General features: G+C 46.2%; 1 protein-coding gene across 2 annotated transcripts in view; it reads left to right on the top strand.

The window, feature by feature from the left end:
- The window catches only part of CHAF1B (chromatin assembly factor 1 subunit B), a 322,331-nt gene that overhangs the window by 275,300 nt on the left and 32,594 nt on the right, over nt 1–14,437 (top strand). For both annotated transcript variants that reach the window (XM_078656876.1, XM_078656877.1), the window contains exon 13: nt 1,354–1,442. In XM_078656876.1, coding sequence (XP_078513002.1) covers nt 1,354–1,442 — 89 coding nt within the window. The remainder of the gene's footprint in view (nt 1–1,353; nt 1,443–14,437) is intronic.

Raw genomic sequence — 14,437 nt, 5'->3', positions numbered from 1 at the left:
TGACAAACTTAATTATGTCGTAGCGCAAGTTTAATGTTTTCTGTTTCCATGTTTCTTTCCTTTCTGGTGCGTGCCATTTAAGCAACTTGACAGTTGCACGCTTAAGCGACATACAGTAAAAACTGTATTCACCAATGAGATTACTTCGTGTCCGTGTTAGGTAGCATAATGCTTTATCGGTGTATCCCCCTTAAACAACAGTCTTACAAGACAAACTAGTGCCTTCTTTCTTCCAAAGGTGGTGTCACAGTTTCATGTTCGGGTGGATATACTACTTTGGTATTGATTCAAATGGTGAGGAATCTGTAGTGGAAGTATCGATCAGAAGAACATGTTACTTACCTTTGCTAGAGCTTTTTTGGGTGGATACTCGAATTGTAGGTTGCTGCACCCATCCCCCATTCTGTAGAGTGGACTTCTTGTTGGTTATAATGTCCCAAGTTTCTTTCGCGTGTTGTTGATAGCTTAGTTTGTTGATCGCTTGCCATCTGTGGAGGCAGAAATTGTTGATAAACTGATGTCAGCCTGGGGTTCAGTGTGGGCACTTTTGGATGTAAAAGGGACCCATGAGAGTCTACTGGCGCCATCTACCAGTGTGCTGGAGGTAATGAGGAACGTTCTACTGGATACACTGTGGCTCCAGGGAGGCTTTAAAACGTGAGGAATCTGCTGTTAGTAGCAACCATCAAAAATGTTACCAAAAGATACTTTCATTTTGCCCCTGTTTATTTCTCTGCGGTTTTAAAAGTTGTGCTTAATTAGATTCAGGGTGACGTGGCCAGGTTTAATCATGTGTTTGAGACTTTCCTGAAGATGCTCCATTCTGGAATTGTTTATCACTTCTGCTTTGTGTATACAAGACCTGAGAGCGTCCGATCGCTTTGCATAGAGGATTACAACATGGTGATTTATAGCACTTAGAAGGCAACAAAACATATATGCAAGGGCAGGAGACCTGTAAATCTCAGTTTCCCAAGTTATAGGGAATTCGAGTACTTAAAATGAGAATAGTTATCTGACCTGGCTTGAAGCTTACCTGCTGTGTATTCTGTAAATTCACTGTGTGCCGATCTTTGAAGGTGGAGGGTACAGTGAAGTGTGGTTAGACACTAAAAGACTAGCATTTATGTGACTCATTTGGTGCCTGTTCGGTCTACCTTGCAATCAAGACACGCTCTTTCAGAAGAAGTGTCTAAATGGTTGGAGTTTCATGTGCTCTTGTAGGAAATTTGCACCTTACTTTGTTATATTTACAATGAAATGGCATTGTTTTTTATTTATGCTTTTTAATGCATAATACAGAACAAACTCTAAATTGTATATCAAGCTTACTTTCTTAACTTCTTTTGCCAGACGGATCAGCTTGATGCCTGTGAAAACAGACACGTCGAACGTCCCTCAAACAATTCTCACGCCACCCTCTTCAGAAACCACCACCCCTGGTAAGACTACATTTTAGATTTCTTTATTTTCGTACTAAGTTTATTTCATTAGTCAGTGGTTTTAGTTGAAATACCATTTATAGGTGTTTGCTTTGAGGCAAACGGTGTGTGTTAAATTGTGCCAGCTACCCTATGTTTAAGCCTTAAATTTATTTAATTCGTGCTCTCAAGTTAAAATAAAAATCCTAAGTAGTTAAATATTGTTGGAGGATGAGCAGTATTTTCTTTTGCTCCTTCCCTAACCTTTAGGGCATTGTAAGGTATAGAACCATTACTGTAGGACTTAGCAGCTGTCCTGAAATGATTAGTGGAATAAACTGGGTGGCAGTTGCATAGGATGCGAGTCCTTCGCAACCAAGTACTCCATTTTGCACTTGTCTTGCTTTTGGATATCGATGCAGAGTGGTCCAAGGTCTCGGTGTAAGCTAGCAATCCCAGTTCGCTTGCATGCAACAACAATTCTCAGATTGGCTAGTCTGTGCCTTTACTTTTAAAAAGGAAAATTACTTTTATTGCGCACACGCCTTAATAATAGGGATTGAATTACAATTATCTACATCTGGTAGATGGAGATTCCTTAAGTGAAACGCTCATATCAAATTACCCCTCAAATGCGTTCTGAACACCATATCCTTATCCCTTCCCCCTTTGTACCAGGTCGAACATCTCACTATAAAGGGGGTGTCTGTATATTTATGGCATGCCTGCTGGCTTTGTGACGAAGTCACCACGTCAATGTATATAAGGTGGGCCTGCTGGCTCTGTCAAGGTGTCTCCACGTTAATTAAAAAAAAATAACCTACATGTTACTTTGTTCATGTATGTACCACTAAAATCAATGGGGAAAATAACCATACTCAAATGCATTCATTATAAGCATTGCAAGGTTCATCAGTAAGCTTGTCAGTTTAAGTAGAACTGTGTTGGAGTCGTTTTTTCACTGTCTGCAGGCCACATAATATAGTCATACACCCAACCACTAGAGGTCCCTGTACTCTAGAACTCGACAGCGTAACAATGTAGCTCTGAGAGGGCCCAATGATTGCAAACCTCGCCCAGGATAATACATTTAATGTCCTAGGAGACTTGCGGGTACATTTCCCTAAAATATTCTTGGAGCCGGCTGCTTTATATCCTGCAATTTTCCAAGACTGATTGGCCAACCAATTGTAGTGTGCCTGCCCCTCCTTGGGGAACCTCAAGAAAAGAATCCCAAGTAGCCAAAGCAAATGTTTTAGTGGCTACACCGCTTTTGATTGGGGCCTCGTGCTGCCTCCATTTCCTTATGTATGGGTGCCCTGGTCCCACCCCAGGCACCCATGGATAATGCTGTATTAGTTGTGTGCTGCAGGGACAACCCCAAAGCCCTAGCAGCCAAGCCGGTTACCCCCGGTTCCTTCCGGGTGATGTACTGGTGCTGTAACACTCTTGGGTTGCCAGTAATCCTCCTTGTGAGCTGCCACCCCAGGTGAGAGCAAAGCAGCTGCATTTTTGGTGCTTAGACGAGAGCCTCAATACTTGCTTCTCGTGCCAACAGGCTGGAGCAAAGCAGATCCACTCATTATTGCACCAGGTATGGCGATCCCCAGGGCTGGTTGTTTCCTGTACCAGCCCTTCTTTATTCTGGTTCCTTGGACCAACTACTGCTGCACCTGTACCAGGGAGATGGGGGCCTTGTAGGCACGAATCACAAAAGGGAGGGGAGCCCACACTCTCCCACCCCCTAAAGGAAAAAAATTAAATGATATAAATCCTCATTGCACCGACACCAGGACACTGGCCCTCCCTGGGGTATTACAAAGAAATTAGATGAGCACACACATTCATTTTTCATTCTTTTTGCAAGAGTCTTTAAATTAGCAGATCTTGGGGCCCAGTGGATGGATTTTCCTCAACTTTGCCTACTCTTGCTCCTGGCTTTTAAACTGATTCAGTCTGTCAGTAGCTGGATTTGCTGGCTCCCTGTGCCATCCTTCTCTTTGTGACTCCTGGTGCTCCTATCCTGCTGGTGGGGGCAACTTGCTCAGCCCTTTGCTACCAGCCAGCAGAACACCTTCCTGTCTGCCCACCCCAGGAACTTGAGCCTCTTTACGGTTTTGCAGAGCACCTGTGGAAGGGCAAAGTAGTAGTCTAGGTCTTTACCTCATTATTCGCAATCAAAAGAGGGAGGAGGAATATAGTGTCCAGTTAATTCCCCTTGTCAGATATAAAAAAATCAAAAGAACAGGACACTTGTAACTACGTTACACAAGGTTTGTAACAAACTCCCCTCATAAACGCTATGTTATTATTCGTTGCGGTTTATGTTGTTTTTCCGCCCCACATAGTCGTTGTGGCATTTATCATCGGGTTGTCTGAATGTGCTGTATGCCAGCCTCAAACCTGAGGCAACCTCTGGTGCTGTGTAGTAGTGTCCAGAGAGATGCACAAATACCCCCGTTGATGTAGGTTAAGGTAAAACACACATCTACATCCTAAAAAACTTTTTAATTGACACAGGATGTGATTAGTGATTAAAAGGAAAAACGGGTATGCACTGCGAACAGGTTACTGGTTCATTGCATATCACTTTATCGTCAACATGTTTCTGCTCCTTTGTGCCCAGCCGGGTCTGTGGAGCATTCGTCAGGACAAGACAAAACAAAAACAAAAAAATACAGTTTAAAAGTACTCACACAACTTGTGCAGTATTCACCGAGTAATCTTAATTTCCTCAGTTTTGGTAAGGTAATTTGACCTGGAACATAGAAAACATTATTCATGCTACTACTTCACAATGTTCAACAATGGGGGGAAAGTCCTAGCATATTACTGCTATTTGTAAACTGGAGCTAACTATTGTGTTAGGTTACAGTTATTTATCTAGTGCACTATCTGAGGTAAGAGAAATGGTGAATCCTACTAGGAGAATAAAACCAGGGAGATCATGGTGTCCTTAATTGTGTTGTGATATTTCTAGTCAACTCATTGTTTCATAGTTCAATATGATGTACCATCGAAGGAATGGTGTGCTAAACATGGTTTAAAAACCTAGGTTTAGAACCCTTATTGTATTGAAAACAACCATAAGTTACCCGTATTGCTCTTCAGAGCTGCATTGGTAATGGTGTTATTTGATATATTATGGAGCATGCACATAAAAGTGAGGCAATCATCTTATGTCCCTCGAGTTGGTAACGTGATGCAATCTACTAGGATACTATCTCCTCGATTTCCATGTAACACATGCTTGTGCAAATTTTTTAAACAGACTTAAACAAACCTTTGCTTGTGCAATTTTTTTTAACAGACTTAAACAAACCTTTCTTACACAATGCATCGTTTTTTACCTGTCAATTGTAGGCTTCTTTCTTCGTCAGGGGAAATTGGACCCTCAGTCCCAGGCTGTAGGCGAAGGGAAGTGAGAGGCTGAATATTATCGTTCTAGGCGCAAAGCGCCATGCTTACCAATAGCTGTCTCCAATCTTACCCGCATCGGAAGCGACTTCCGCGTTCAGTGCTGGCTCTGCCCCTGGACGCGGAATCGTCATTTCCGGGCGACTTTTACTGTTGGTCGATCGGCAAAGAAGATAGAAAGAGGACTATTGTTACAAACAGCCGACTATCTCGGGTTGGTTGTATTATAATTGAAAAACGGACCGTTTTAGGTACAAACTCATTGGAGATGTCTTATTATCATAACAAAAGAGGTTCATCATTGTAAATGTAACACACATCCAATTAAAAAAATTATTTTGAATTCTTTTCGAAAAATTTCTCTAAGCTGTAAATGATGTAATAATTCATAGCTGGGGGAAACCAATCATTGTCTTGGAATTCAATCAGACTGTCTGGTACTCGATACTCACATTATCATGTTGGTCATTTTATTGTGGCAGCCATTATCTGGTGGTCTCAGCACTCTGCAAGGACTATATTCATAATTATGAAAAGTGGTGCCACTGGATGTTATCATTGAGCCCCACTTGATTTGTTTTGAGCATGTCGACCCACCTTTGTTCCTTCTCATATAAGATTTTTTCAACGTTGGTGGTTTTATCTTTCAGCATCTCTAATACTGTCCATTTAAGTTCATCAGCATTATGACCCTCATCCACAAAATGTGTGCATAATTTCGTGGTAGTCTTTTTTAGCCTTATGTTGCTCCTGTGTTCTCCCACTCTTATTTTAACTCTTCTACAGGTCATGCCAATGTATCGTTTCTGACAAGGGCACGTTATCATGTAAATCACATGTGTAGAATTGCAGTTCGTATGTGCCCTTTGAGTCCAATTTAGAGTTTCTGTAAGTTGGATGTTCTTTGTCGCAGTGGTTAATTTGCACACATGGCAAGTCCCACATGGGTAGTGTCCTGATACTGGGCACATACCAATGTCTCTTGGGGGTCCTGGTTGCAGGAGTCTTCTCGGGCGGGTGTGTACAAGCATGTCTTTTAAGTTCCTTGTTCGTCGGTTTGCGAACCTTGGTTTCGGCCAGTCTAGATTGCCCGTTGACAGCAGGCGCCAGTTCTTATTTATCAGCTTTTTTACTTGATAAGTGGCAGGGCTGAATGTTGTGACACAGGTCACTAGGTCTGTGATCGGTTCCTTTATTATTGTGTCCAGAAGGCACTGCCTTGGTTGATTCCTCGCCCTCTTGCGACATATGGATATTATTGACTTCTTGTAGTCTTTCTTCGAGTTTGATAGATAGTTCTTGCGCTTGTTTTTTATAGTCGCATTCCAGGCTACAATTTTGTTTGAGCCTCAAAAACTGGCTGTAGGGCAAGTTATCTCTAAGTGGTTTAGGATGGAAACTCTTATAGGATAATAGACTGTTCTTAGATGTGGGTTTGTGAAATGTTCTAGTTTCCACCTGTCCATTTTTAATGAAAATTGTCAGGTCCAGGAAGTCTATGTTCGTGTTGTCCTTTACAAAGGTAAATTTCAGCCACTGGTCCCGTGTATTGAGCCAGTCAATGAACAGTTGTACATCATTCTCATTCTTCCATACCATGAGGATATCATCTATTTAACGTTTCCAGTATAATATACTGGAAACGTAGGGGTTGACATCAGTGAGTACATGGTTGGTTTCGAAGTTACTTACGTAGAGACCCGCTACTGAGGGGGCAAATGCACTGCCCATGGCAGTTCCATGGTTCTGTAAGAAGAGGTTGCCTTCAAATTTGAAGAAATTCTCGGTTAGTGCTAACCGGCAGCATTCCAGAATGAAATGTCGTGGTGTTCGATAGTTCCATTCCTCCATGAAGAGAATGTCCTCCAGCATTTGTAGTGTCTCTTTTTGCGGTAGGCTCGTGTAGAGGGACTCCACATCTAAACCTACGAGTAACATAGTATTCTGGTCAAATGGCATTTCCGATATTTGGTTGAGGAGATCACGTGTGTCCTTTAGATAAGTTGGTGTCTTCTGTACCAAGGGTTTTAAAAATTGGTCTGCAAACTGAGACAAGGGTTCTAATAGTGACCCTATTCCAGAGACTATAGGGCGTCCCGGGGGTGGAGACCTATTTTTGTGCGTTTTTGGTAACGAGTAGAAACAAGGTATTTTGGGGTCTTTTGTAATCAAATAATCAGCCTCTTTCTTTGTTATCCAAGCATTAGCTTCAGCTTCAAAGACCATCATGGCTATGGAATTTTGTAATCTTGGGGTGGGGTCACAGATAATCCTATTGTAGAATTTGGTATCGTCCAGAAGGTCTAGGCACTGTTGTTGGTAACCTTCCTTGCTGAGAATCACTACTCCTCCCCCCTTATCTGCGGGTTTTATGATGATCTGGTCATTTCGTCGTAATTCTTCAAGGGCTGTTCGTTCTTTGTTGGTTAGATTTTGAAAGGGGGGTTTGACTTTGTTTCGTATGCCGTCTATGCCTTTCATCAAAGCCTGTTCGAAGGTCTGGATCTCAATTGGGACCAAGTTACTAGGAGGGTTGAAGTTTGATTTCCTTCTCAAGTTTGTATCTCCTTTGTTTTGAATTGGTTCCTTACCAGTGAAGTATGCTTTCAATTTTAAAGTCCGACAGAATTCAGCTATTTCACTCTTCAATTTGAAAGTATCCAATGGAGGAGTTGGCACGAAGCCTAAGCCTTTATTCAGGACTTTGGTTTGATCTGTGGACAGTACAATGTCTGTTAAGTTCACTATCAGTGACTGTTCTTGCTCGTTCCTGGTTTTTCTGAAGTCATGCTTCGTGTTAACATGTTTCTTTGTTGGTCCTGCCATGTCAAGGTTTTTCGTCGTCCCCTTTGTTGCTGGCCCCTGGCTAAAAAAGGCTGTTGATTCTGGTTTTCTGCTCCTATTGGTGGTTGGCCCATCATTTGTGGTATTTGTTGTGGTCCTTGATTATGAGGGTTCATCCACCCTCCAAAAGGTTGCATAAATAGTTGGAAAAACGGTACCTGGTGTCCCATAAAATTTTGTCTAGGCCATCTATTTCCCCTTCTAGGTCGTTGGGAACGGAAGTTATTTCTACCTCTTCTAGAGGCTGTTTCTTCTGAACCACTTTCAGAACTGTCTGAGGAATTCCATCCTCCCGAGTCATTGTCAGTCCCTTGATCTTGTATTGTGAATTCTTCTTTTGAGTAGGGGTGCATTTTGTTTTGGCTAAATCTTTTTAAGTCTTTTGCCAGTTTTTGTAGTTTGTTCTGCATAAGATTTAATGATATAAATCCTCACTGCACCGACACCAGGACACTGGCCCTCCATGGGGTATTACAAAGAAATTAGATGAGCACACACATTCATTTTTCATTCTTTTTGTAAGAGTCTTTAAATTAGCAGATCTTGGGGCCCAGTGGATGGATTTTCCTCAACTTTGCCTACTCTTGCTCCTGGCTTTTACACTGATTCAGTCTGTCAGTAGCTGGATTTGCTGGCTCCCTGTGCCATCCTTCTCTTTGTGACTCCTGGTGCTCCTATCCTGCTGGTGGGGGCAACTTGCTCAGCCCTTTGCTACCAGCCAGCAGAACACCTTCCTGTCTGCCCACCCCAGGAACTTGAGCCTCTTTACGGTTTTGCAGAGCACCTGTGGAAGGGCAAAGTAGTAGTCTAGGTCTTTACCTCAACTGTTTTTTGGGGGGCCATAATTGGATCAGCGCCACTGGCCCTGGAGAGACCTATCGTGGGGGTGTCCCTAGTCTATCATTGCAGGGCATCAGGTGGCTTCTCCTTCGATCTGGGCATCCTTTTCACCATCCTTGATTCACAGGACTAGTGTTTTCCCAACAGTCTCTCCTTTGCGCAGGTTATTTAAAGGGGTGTTGAAGGTGGAAAGCTTTAGTGGCCAGGTACTCCTGGCCAAACCAGCGAGGCCACATCATCCTTCAATCCTGTCCCAACCCTCCTTAATAGCATTCTGTGCCCATCCAAATTGGCGACTGTAAGGAATTGAGCTGTTGGTTGACTGGGGTGTGAGCCCTGGTCAAGCAGCACCACAATCCTCGTCGGGGTAGGACACAAGCAAACCCCAAATTAACCTGTGCTTGCCCCTCTGGTACCTTGGTACAGAGCAGTCAGGCGTAACTTGGAAGCTTTGTGTAAAGTATTTGTGCAACACTTCAAACAGTAACACTGTGAAAACACACCACAAAAAGAGCCCACAATGGTGTAATGAACAATTGAGTACATTTTAATTAATAAAACAAGATCAAAATGGCAATCGGATTAGTTGAGCCAGAGCTATTGAATTATAAAGTTTTTAGTGCAAATAGCGCCAAGAGGCATAAAGCTCCAACTGTCAATATCTGGTTAAAGTTCAAGGTCAGACCGAGCGCAATGAAGTGCAGGCGGCTACGGGGACGGAGTTAGGCCTGCTGAACAAGAGTAACCTGAATCTTGGTTTGCAGAGCATTGGTCGGATCTGCTGCGCATAGTGCAGACGAGGAAATGCTCAGTTCCAGCCAGCTAGCCCTTGGAGTTCTGGGTTCAAGAGATACATGTCGAGTCCTTCTCTCCCATGGAAGTGGGCAGCAGAGTGCAGCCTTTCCTGCCAGGGTATCCACAGGCCCAGACGTGTACTGAAGAGTAGGTGTCTGATGTCCTTCTTTTATACCCTAGTGCCTGGATCTGGAAGGTGGGAGAAGCTAAACTATCTTTCAAGTGCAAGGCATTCCCTACCTACCCTGGCTCCGAGCCAGCTGAAGTGACAATGCTGGGCGGTAGGCCCTTTTATGTGAAGACAGAACACAGCCTATTCAAGTGTAGATGGGGCTGTGCCCAGCACATCTTTACCATCCTGCCAGTGATGGCCCATCCAGACATACCTAAGCTTCCCTTTTGTATGGCTGTCTAGGAGGAATACACAAAGCCCATCTGTCAGCTACACCCAGGCATGTGACCCAGGCAGGCTGCAGGCACCAAATAGCTACGGCAAGAAAATTCCAAATTTCTAAAAGTGACATTTTCAGAATTGTAATTTAAAATATGACTTCAACATAAGTTAGGATTTTCAATTAGGATTCAAGAGAAACCAAACAATGGCCAACTTCTCTCTTCCCATTTTGAAACACATCCATGAAATGTAATAACCCAACTCCAATGTTATCCTACGTTAGAGAGCAGCCTTGCTATAGTGAGAAACACATGTAAGGGGTTTTCAATACCAGGACATGTAAAACTTAAAAGTACATGTCCTGCTTTTTAAATACATTGCACCCTGGTCTCTGGGCTGTCCAGGGCCTACCCTAGTGATGACTCGTGTATATTATATATTAAAAAGGAAGGTTTGGGTCTGACAAAAGATTTATTTTGCCAGGTTTAAATGGCAATTCAAAACTGCCCACACATGCTCTGCAATGGCTACTTAGGTGGGTGGCACAATCAGTGCTGCAGGCCCACTAGTAGTGTTTAATTTTGCAGCGTGAATCTTTCTGGATTCACTATGCTGTGCATTATTCCGCAGTCTTGTGGTTGGGTCCGGATTCGTAGTCTTTTCTTTGTTTTTTTTTTTTTTTGTAGCCCAGGTGGGCGTCGGCGTCACACCCCTTTGGGTGTATTCCCGGTGACGTCGGCATGCTTCCTGCGGAAGCTCCCACTCTTGGGCGCCATCTTCAGATTCTTTTTTTCCGCGGTCGGGTCTGGATCGTTCCCGTTTGGGCTCCAGACATTTTTGGAGAAAGAAAGAAAAAACAGAAAAGACGAGGAGAAGTCATCTGAAGACTACAGGGGACTTCATCGACGAAAAGTTGGCGAGGAGAAGGCGTTTTTCATCGAGATCATCGACGACCGTCGACGAACACGCGACCAGAGAGGCCCTGGACGCTCGATGATGGACAACACGCCGTTCAAGTTCTGCCGTAACTGCCACCACAAGTATGCGCAGAAGGACTAGCACCCGGTATGCAACCTTTGCCTACCGGTGGACCACGAAAGCGGAGACTGCAACGCCTGTTCCGCCTTCGCCCCGAAGACCCTTCGTGTGAGAGAGAGGCAGAGGGTAGCACACGCCACCCTGCAGGGGAAGGCCCGACTCCGTCCCTCTACGAGCTGGGGATGTCCTCCGAGGAAGAAGACAACGCTGCCGCCGAAGACGACAGCTACACGGTCGTAGAGACCGATTACACGAAGACTTCTGACAAGGTAGGAGACTCTTCGGCCCCCAAGAACCCGAGAGACTCTGAGTCTAGAAAAATCGAGGGCAGGACCCCGAAAGCGCCGACGCCAAAAAAGGTGGCGTCCGCGACTACTCCCAGGCCCAGCGGATCCTCCGAGAAGGAGTCCCCGGCGCCGAGGGCTGCTGATCAGCAGAAAACGTCGAAAATCGTCCCCCGAAAAGGATCGATCGACGCCGAGGGAGAAAGACCCGAAACTGACGACGACGACCAGAGACCCAAGATCCGGTCCGACGTCGACGTCGAAAACTTCGACGCCGAAAGGTACGGCGACGAACAATCCGCCGAAAAGAACGGCCGACCCATCCGACGCGGAACACGCGGCAGAGATGGAGAAGAAGAGAAGGCGCCTCGAGGCCGAAATGGAGAACATCATGCATCGGAAGAAAGATTTCGATGCAAAGATGAAGGCCTTCACGATCCCTCACAAGACCAAGCCACCGGTGGGGGAGGCAGTCGAGGAGGAGGAAGAGATCGCCGAAGTCGTCGAGGAACAAGACCAGGACGTCGAGGTGATCGACGACCAGGAGGAGTACGAGAATCCCTACGATAGTTACAACTATGGGGAGGAAGAAAGCAGGACAGACGCAGACTCTACACCCTCTGACCTACAGGAGGTAGATTACATAGATGTCGACACCGACAGCCCCGAGGAGGTGGTCGACACTTACCCCTCGAGGCCCTCGCCGCCGGACGACATCGGGGCCTACAACTCGGTGATACAGGCTGCCGCAGCAGCTTTCAAGCTCAAGCTCGACGAAGAGAAGCAGACCGCAGACTTCCTTCTAGAAACATTGCTCCCAACACAAACGAGGAGCCAGTTCCTTCCAATGCTCGAGAGCGTCTTGGCTCAGGGGAAGGAAGCTTTCAGGGAGCCCGCAACATGCAAGGCAGTAACTCCCAGAACTGAGAAGAAGTACAAGCATGCCACTAAGGACCCGGCCTACATTCAGGGCACGGTCTCCGCAGACTCCATTATCACGGCCACAGCAAGGAGGAGGGCTAACGTACCCACTACCTCGGGCCCACCACCGGATAAGGAGAGCAAAGGATGGATCTGGTGGGCAGAAGGATCGAACGGAATGCCGCGACCCACTGGCGCATGGCTAATTCCAACGCCCTGATAAACAGGCACATGTACCAAATCATGGAGGGACTGGGGCAGTTGGTGAAGGACTTGCCCCAGGATGCCAGGCAAAAAGCCGAAAAGCTGATTGAAGAGGGGAAGAATGCGGCAAATTCTTGCCTTAAGACGGCCCTGGATGGGGCAGACACCGCCAGCAGGCTCATGATGATGGGCGTCACGGAAAGGAGGCACGCCTGGCTCAGGATATCCGGTTTCAAACCGGAGGTGCAACACAGCATCCTGAACACACCGTTCAACGGCAGCATGCTTTTCGGATCAACAGTTGATGAAACGCTCAGCCAACTGAAGAAAGATAACGAAACAGCAAGATCCATGGGAGCATTGCAGTTCAGAGGGAACAAGAGGGGCACCCCGTCACGGAGGCCCGGCGGGAGAGGCGGAAACCAGCCAGGTACATCACACCAGGCTTTCCAGCAAACGCACCAGGCAGACTCGCAGACTCAGCAGGGTCATCAGAAGCAGTCCTGGCAGTACCAACAAAGAGGCCAGTCCTTTCGAGGGAGAAATGGACGGGGACAAAATAGAAGAGGGGGGCAGCAGCCCACCTCCAAGTGACTTCAACAAAATCTGTGTGCCCGCCCACAAAAAAGACCCCAGGGGGCAGCACGTACAGATGGGTCAAGACAAACTAGACACCTACGACCACATGACACCAGTGGGAGGAAGATTAAGATTCCACCTCCAAGAGTGGAGAGAAATCACAGCAGACAAATGGATCCTCAACATTATCCAATTCGGATACTGCATAGAGTTGGAGGGGAGGCCAACAAGCAGAAAACCAAAAAGAAAGCCACTAGCAAGCAAGCAGCTGCAGTGCCTTCAGGAAGAAGCAAAAGAACTCCTGCAGAAGCAGGCCATAGAACGGGTACCCTTCAAGGAAAGAAACACAGGAGTATACTCAACGTACTTCCTGGTACCAAAAGTAGACGAAACAATGAGACCCATTCTCGATTTACGGTTCATGAACAAATTCATAAGAACGCAAAAATTCAAAATGACCTCCCTGCAAGAGGTGCTCCCATAATTGCAGATCGGGGACTTCATCGTCACAATAGACCCCAAAGACGCATACCTGCACATTCCAATGAACAGAAAGCACAAGCACATGCTCAGGTTCACCGTCGGAGAAAGCCACTACCAGTTCACGACACTGGCCTTCGGTCTAAAATCAGCACCAAGAGTTTTCACAAAGTGCCTCGCAGCAGTCGCAGAGCACCTAAGAAGGCAGGGGATACACGTATACCCTTACCTGGACGACTGGCTGGTGAAAGCAAACTCATACCAGAAATGCAAGCTGCACGCACATACAGTGACAAGCACGCTCATAAGCCTGGGGTTCTCCATCCATTGGAAGAAATCATCAATGGAGCCAGAACAAGTGAAGATCTTCCTGGGAGCACAGATCAACACCTTACAGGGCAAGGTGTTCCCCAGCGAGAAGAGGGCGAGGGCGCTGGTGAAGGAAACTCGCCTCTACCGGAAGGGACAAGCTCGGACAGTGAGGACTGCGAGCAAGATCATGGGGATGATGGCATCATGCATCCACCTGGTACCGAATGTACGACTCCACATGAGACCCATTCAAGAATGGCTACAGGAGCAATGGTCACAAGCTACAGGCAGTTGGGAGGATCTAGTGGTTGTAACACACGCAGTGCAGAAGGAGATGACATGGTGGACCATGGAGAACATAGCAAGGGGAAAGCCTCTAACGCCCCCAACGCCAACAGTGACCATCACCACAGACGCATCCCTGAAGGGATGGGGCGCTCACATGGAGGAGCTCAAGGTGAGGGGTCTGTGGACACCAACAGATGCGACAAAGCACATCAATTACTTAGAATTGAAGACAATCTTCCTTGCACTGAAAGCCTTTCAAACAAGACTGTACAAACACAAGGTGTTGATACAAACAGACAATACCACTGCGATGTTCTACATCAACAAGCAGGGGGGCACACAGTCAGCCCCACTTTCAACGCTGGCGCAGGAGATATGGAGATGGGCCATCCCTCTCAAGATAGACCTGCTAGCCATACACCTGCCAGGGAAGGACAACATACAAGCAGACTGGCTCAGCAGGCAGACATCGGCATCCCACGAGTGGGAGCTCAATGCTCAGGAGACAAGGCGCCTATTCGACAGGTGGGGAACTCCATCGGTGGACCTGTTTGCCACACGCCAGAATGCAAAATGCCAAAACTTCGCATCCAGGCAGCCCGAGGCAGGATCACTAGGGA

This window comes from Lissotriton helveticus, chromosome 8 (genome assembly GCF_964261635.1).
Source record: "Lissotriton helveticus chromosome 8, aLisHel1.1, whole genome shotgun sequence".
Lineage (NCBI taxonomy): Eukaryota > Metazoa > Chordata > Amphibia > Caudata > Salamandridae > Lissotriton > Lissotriton helveticus.
This window is presented reverse-complemented; position numbering and strand designations above follow the sequence as displayed.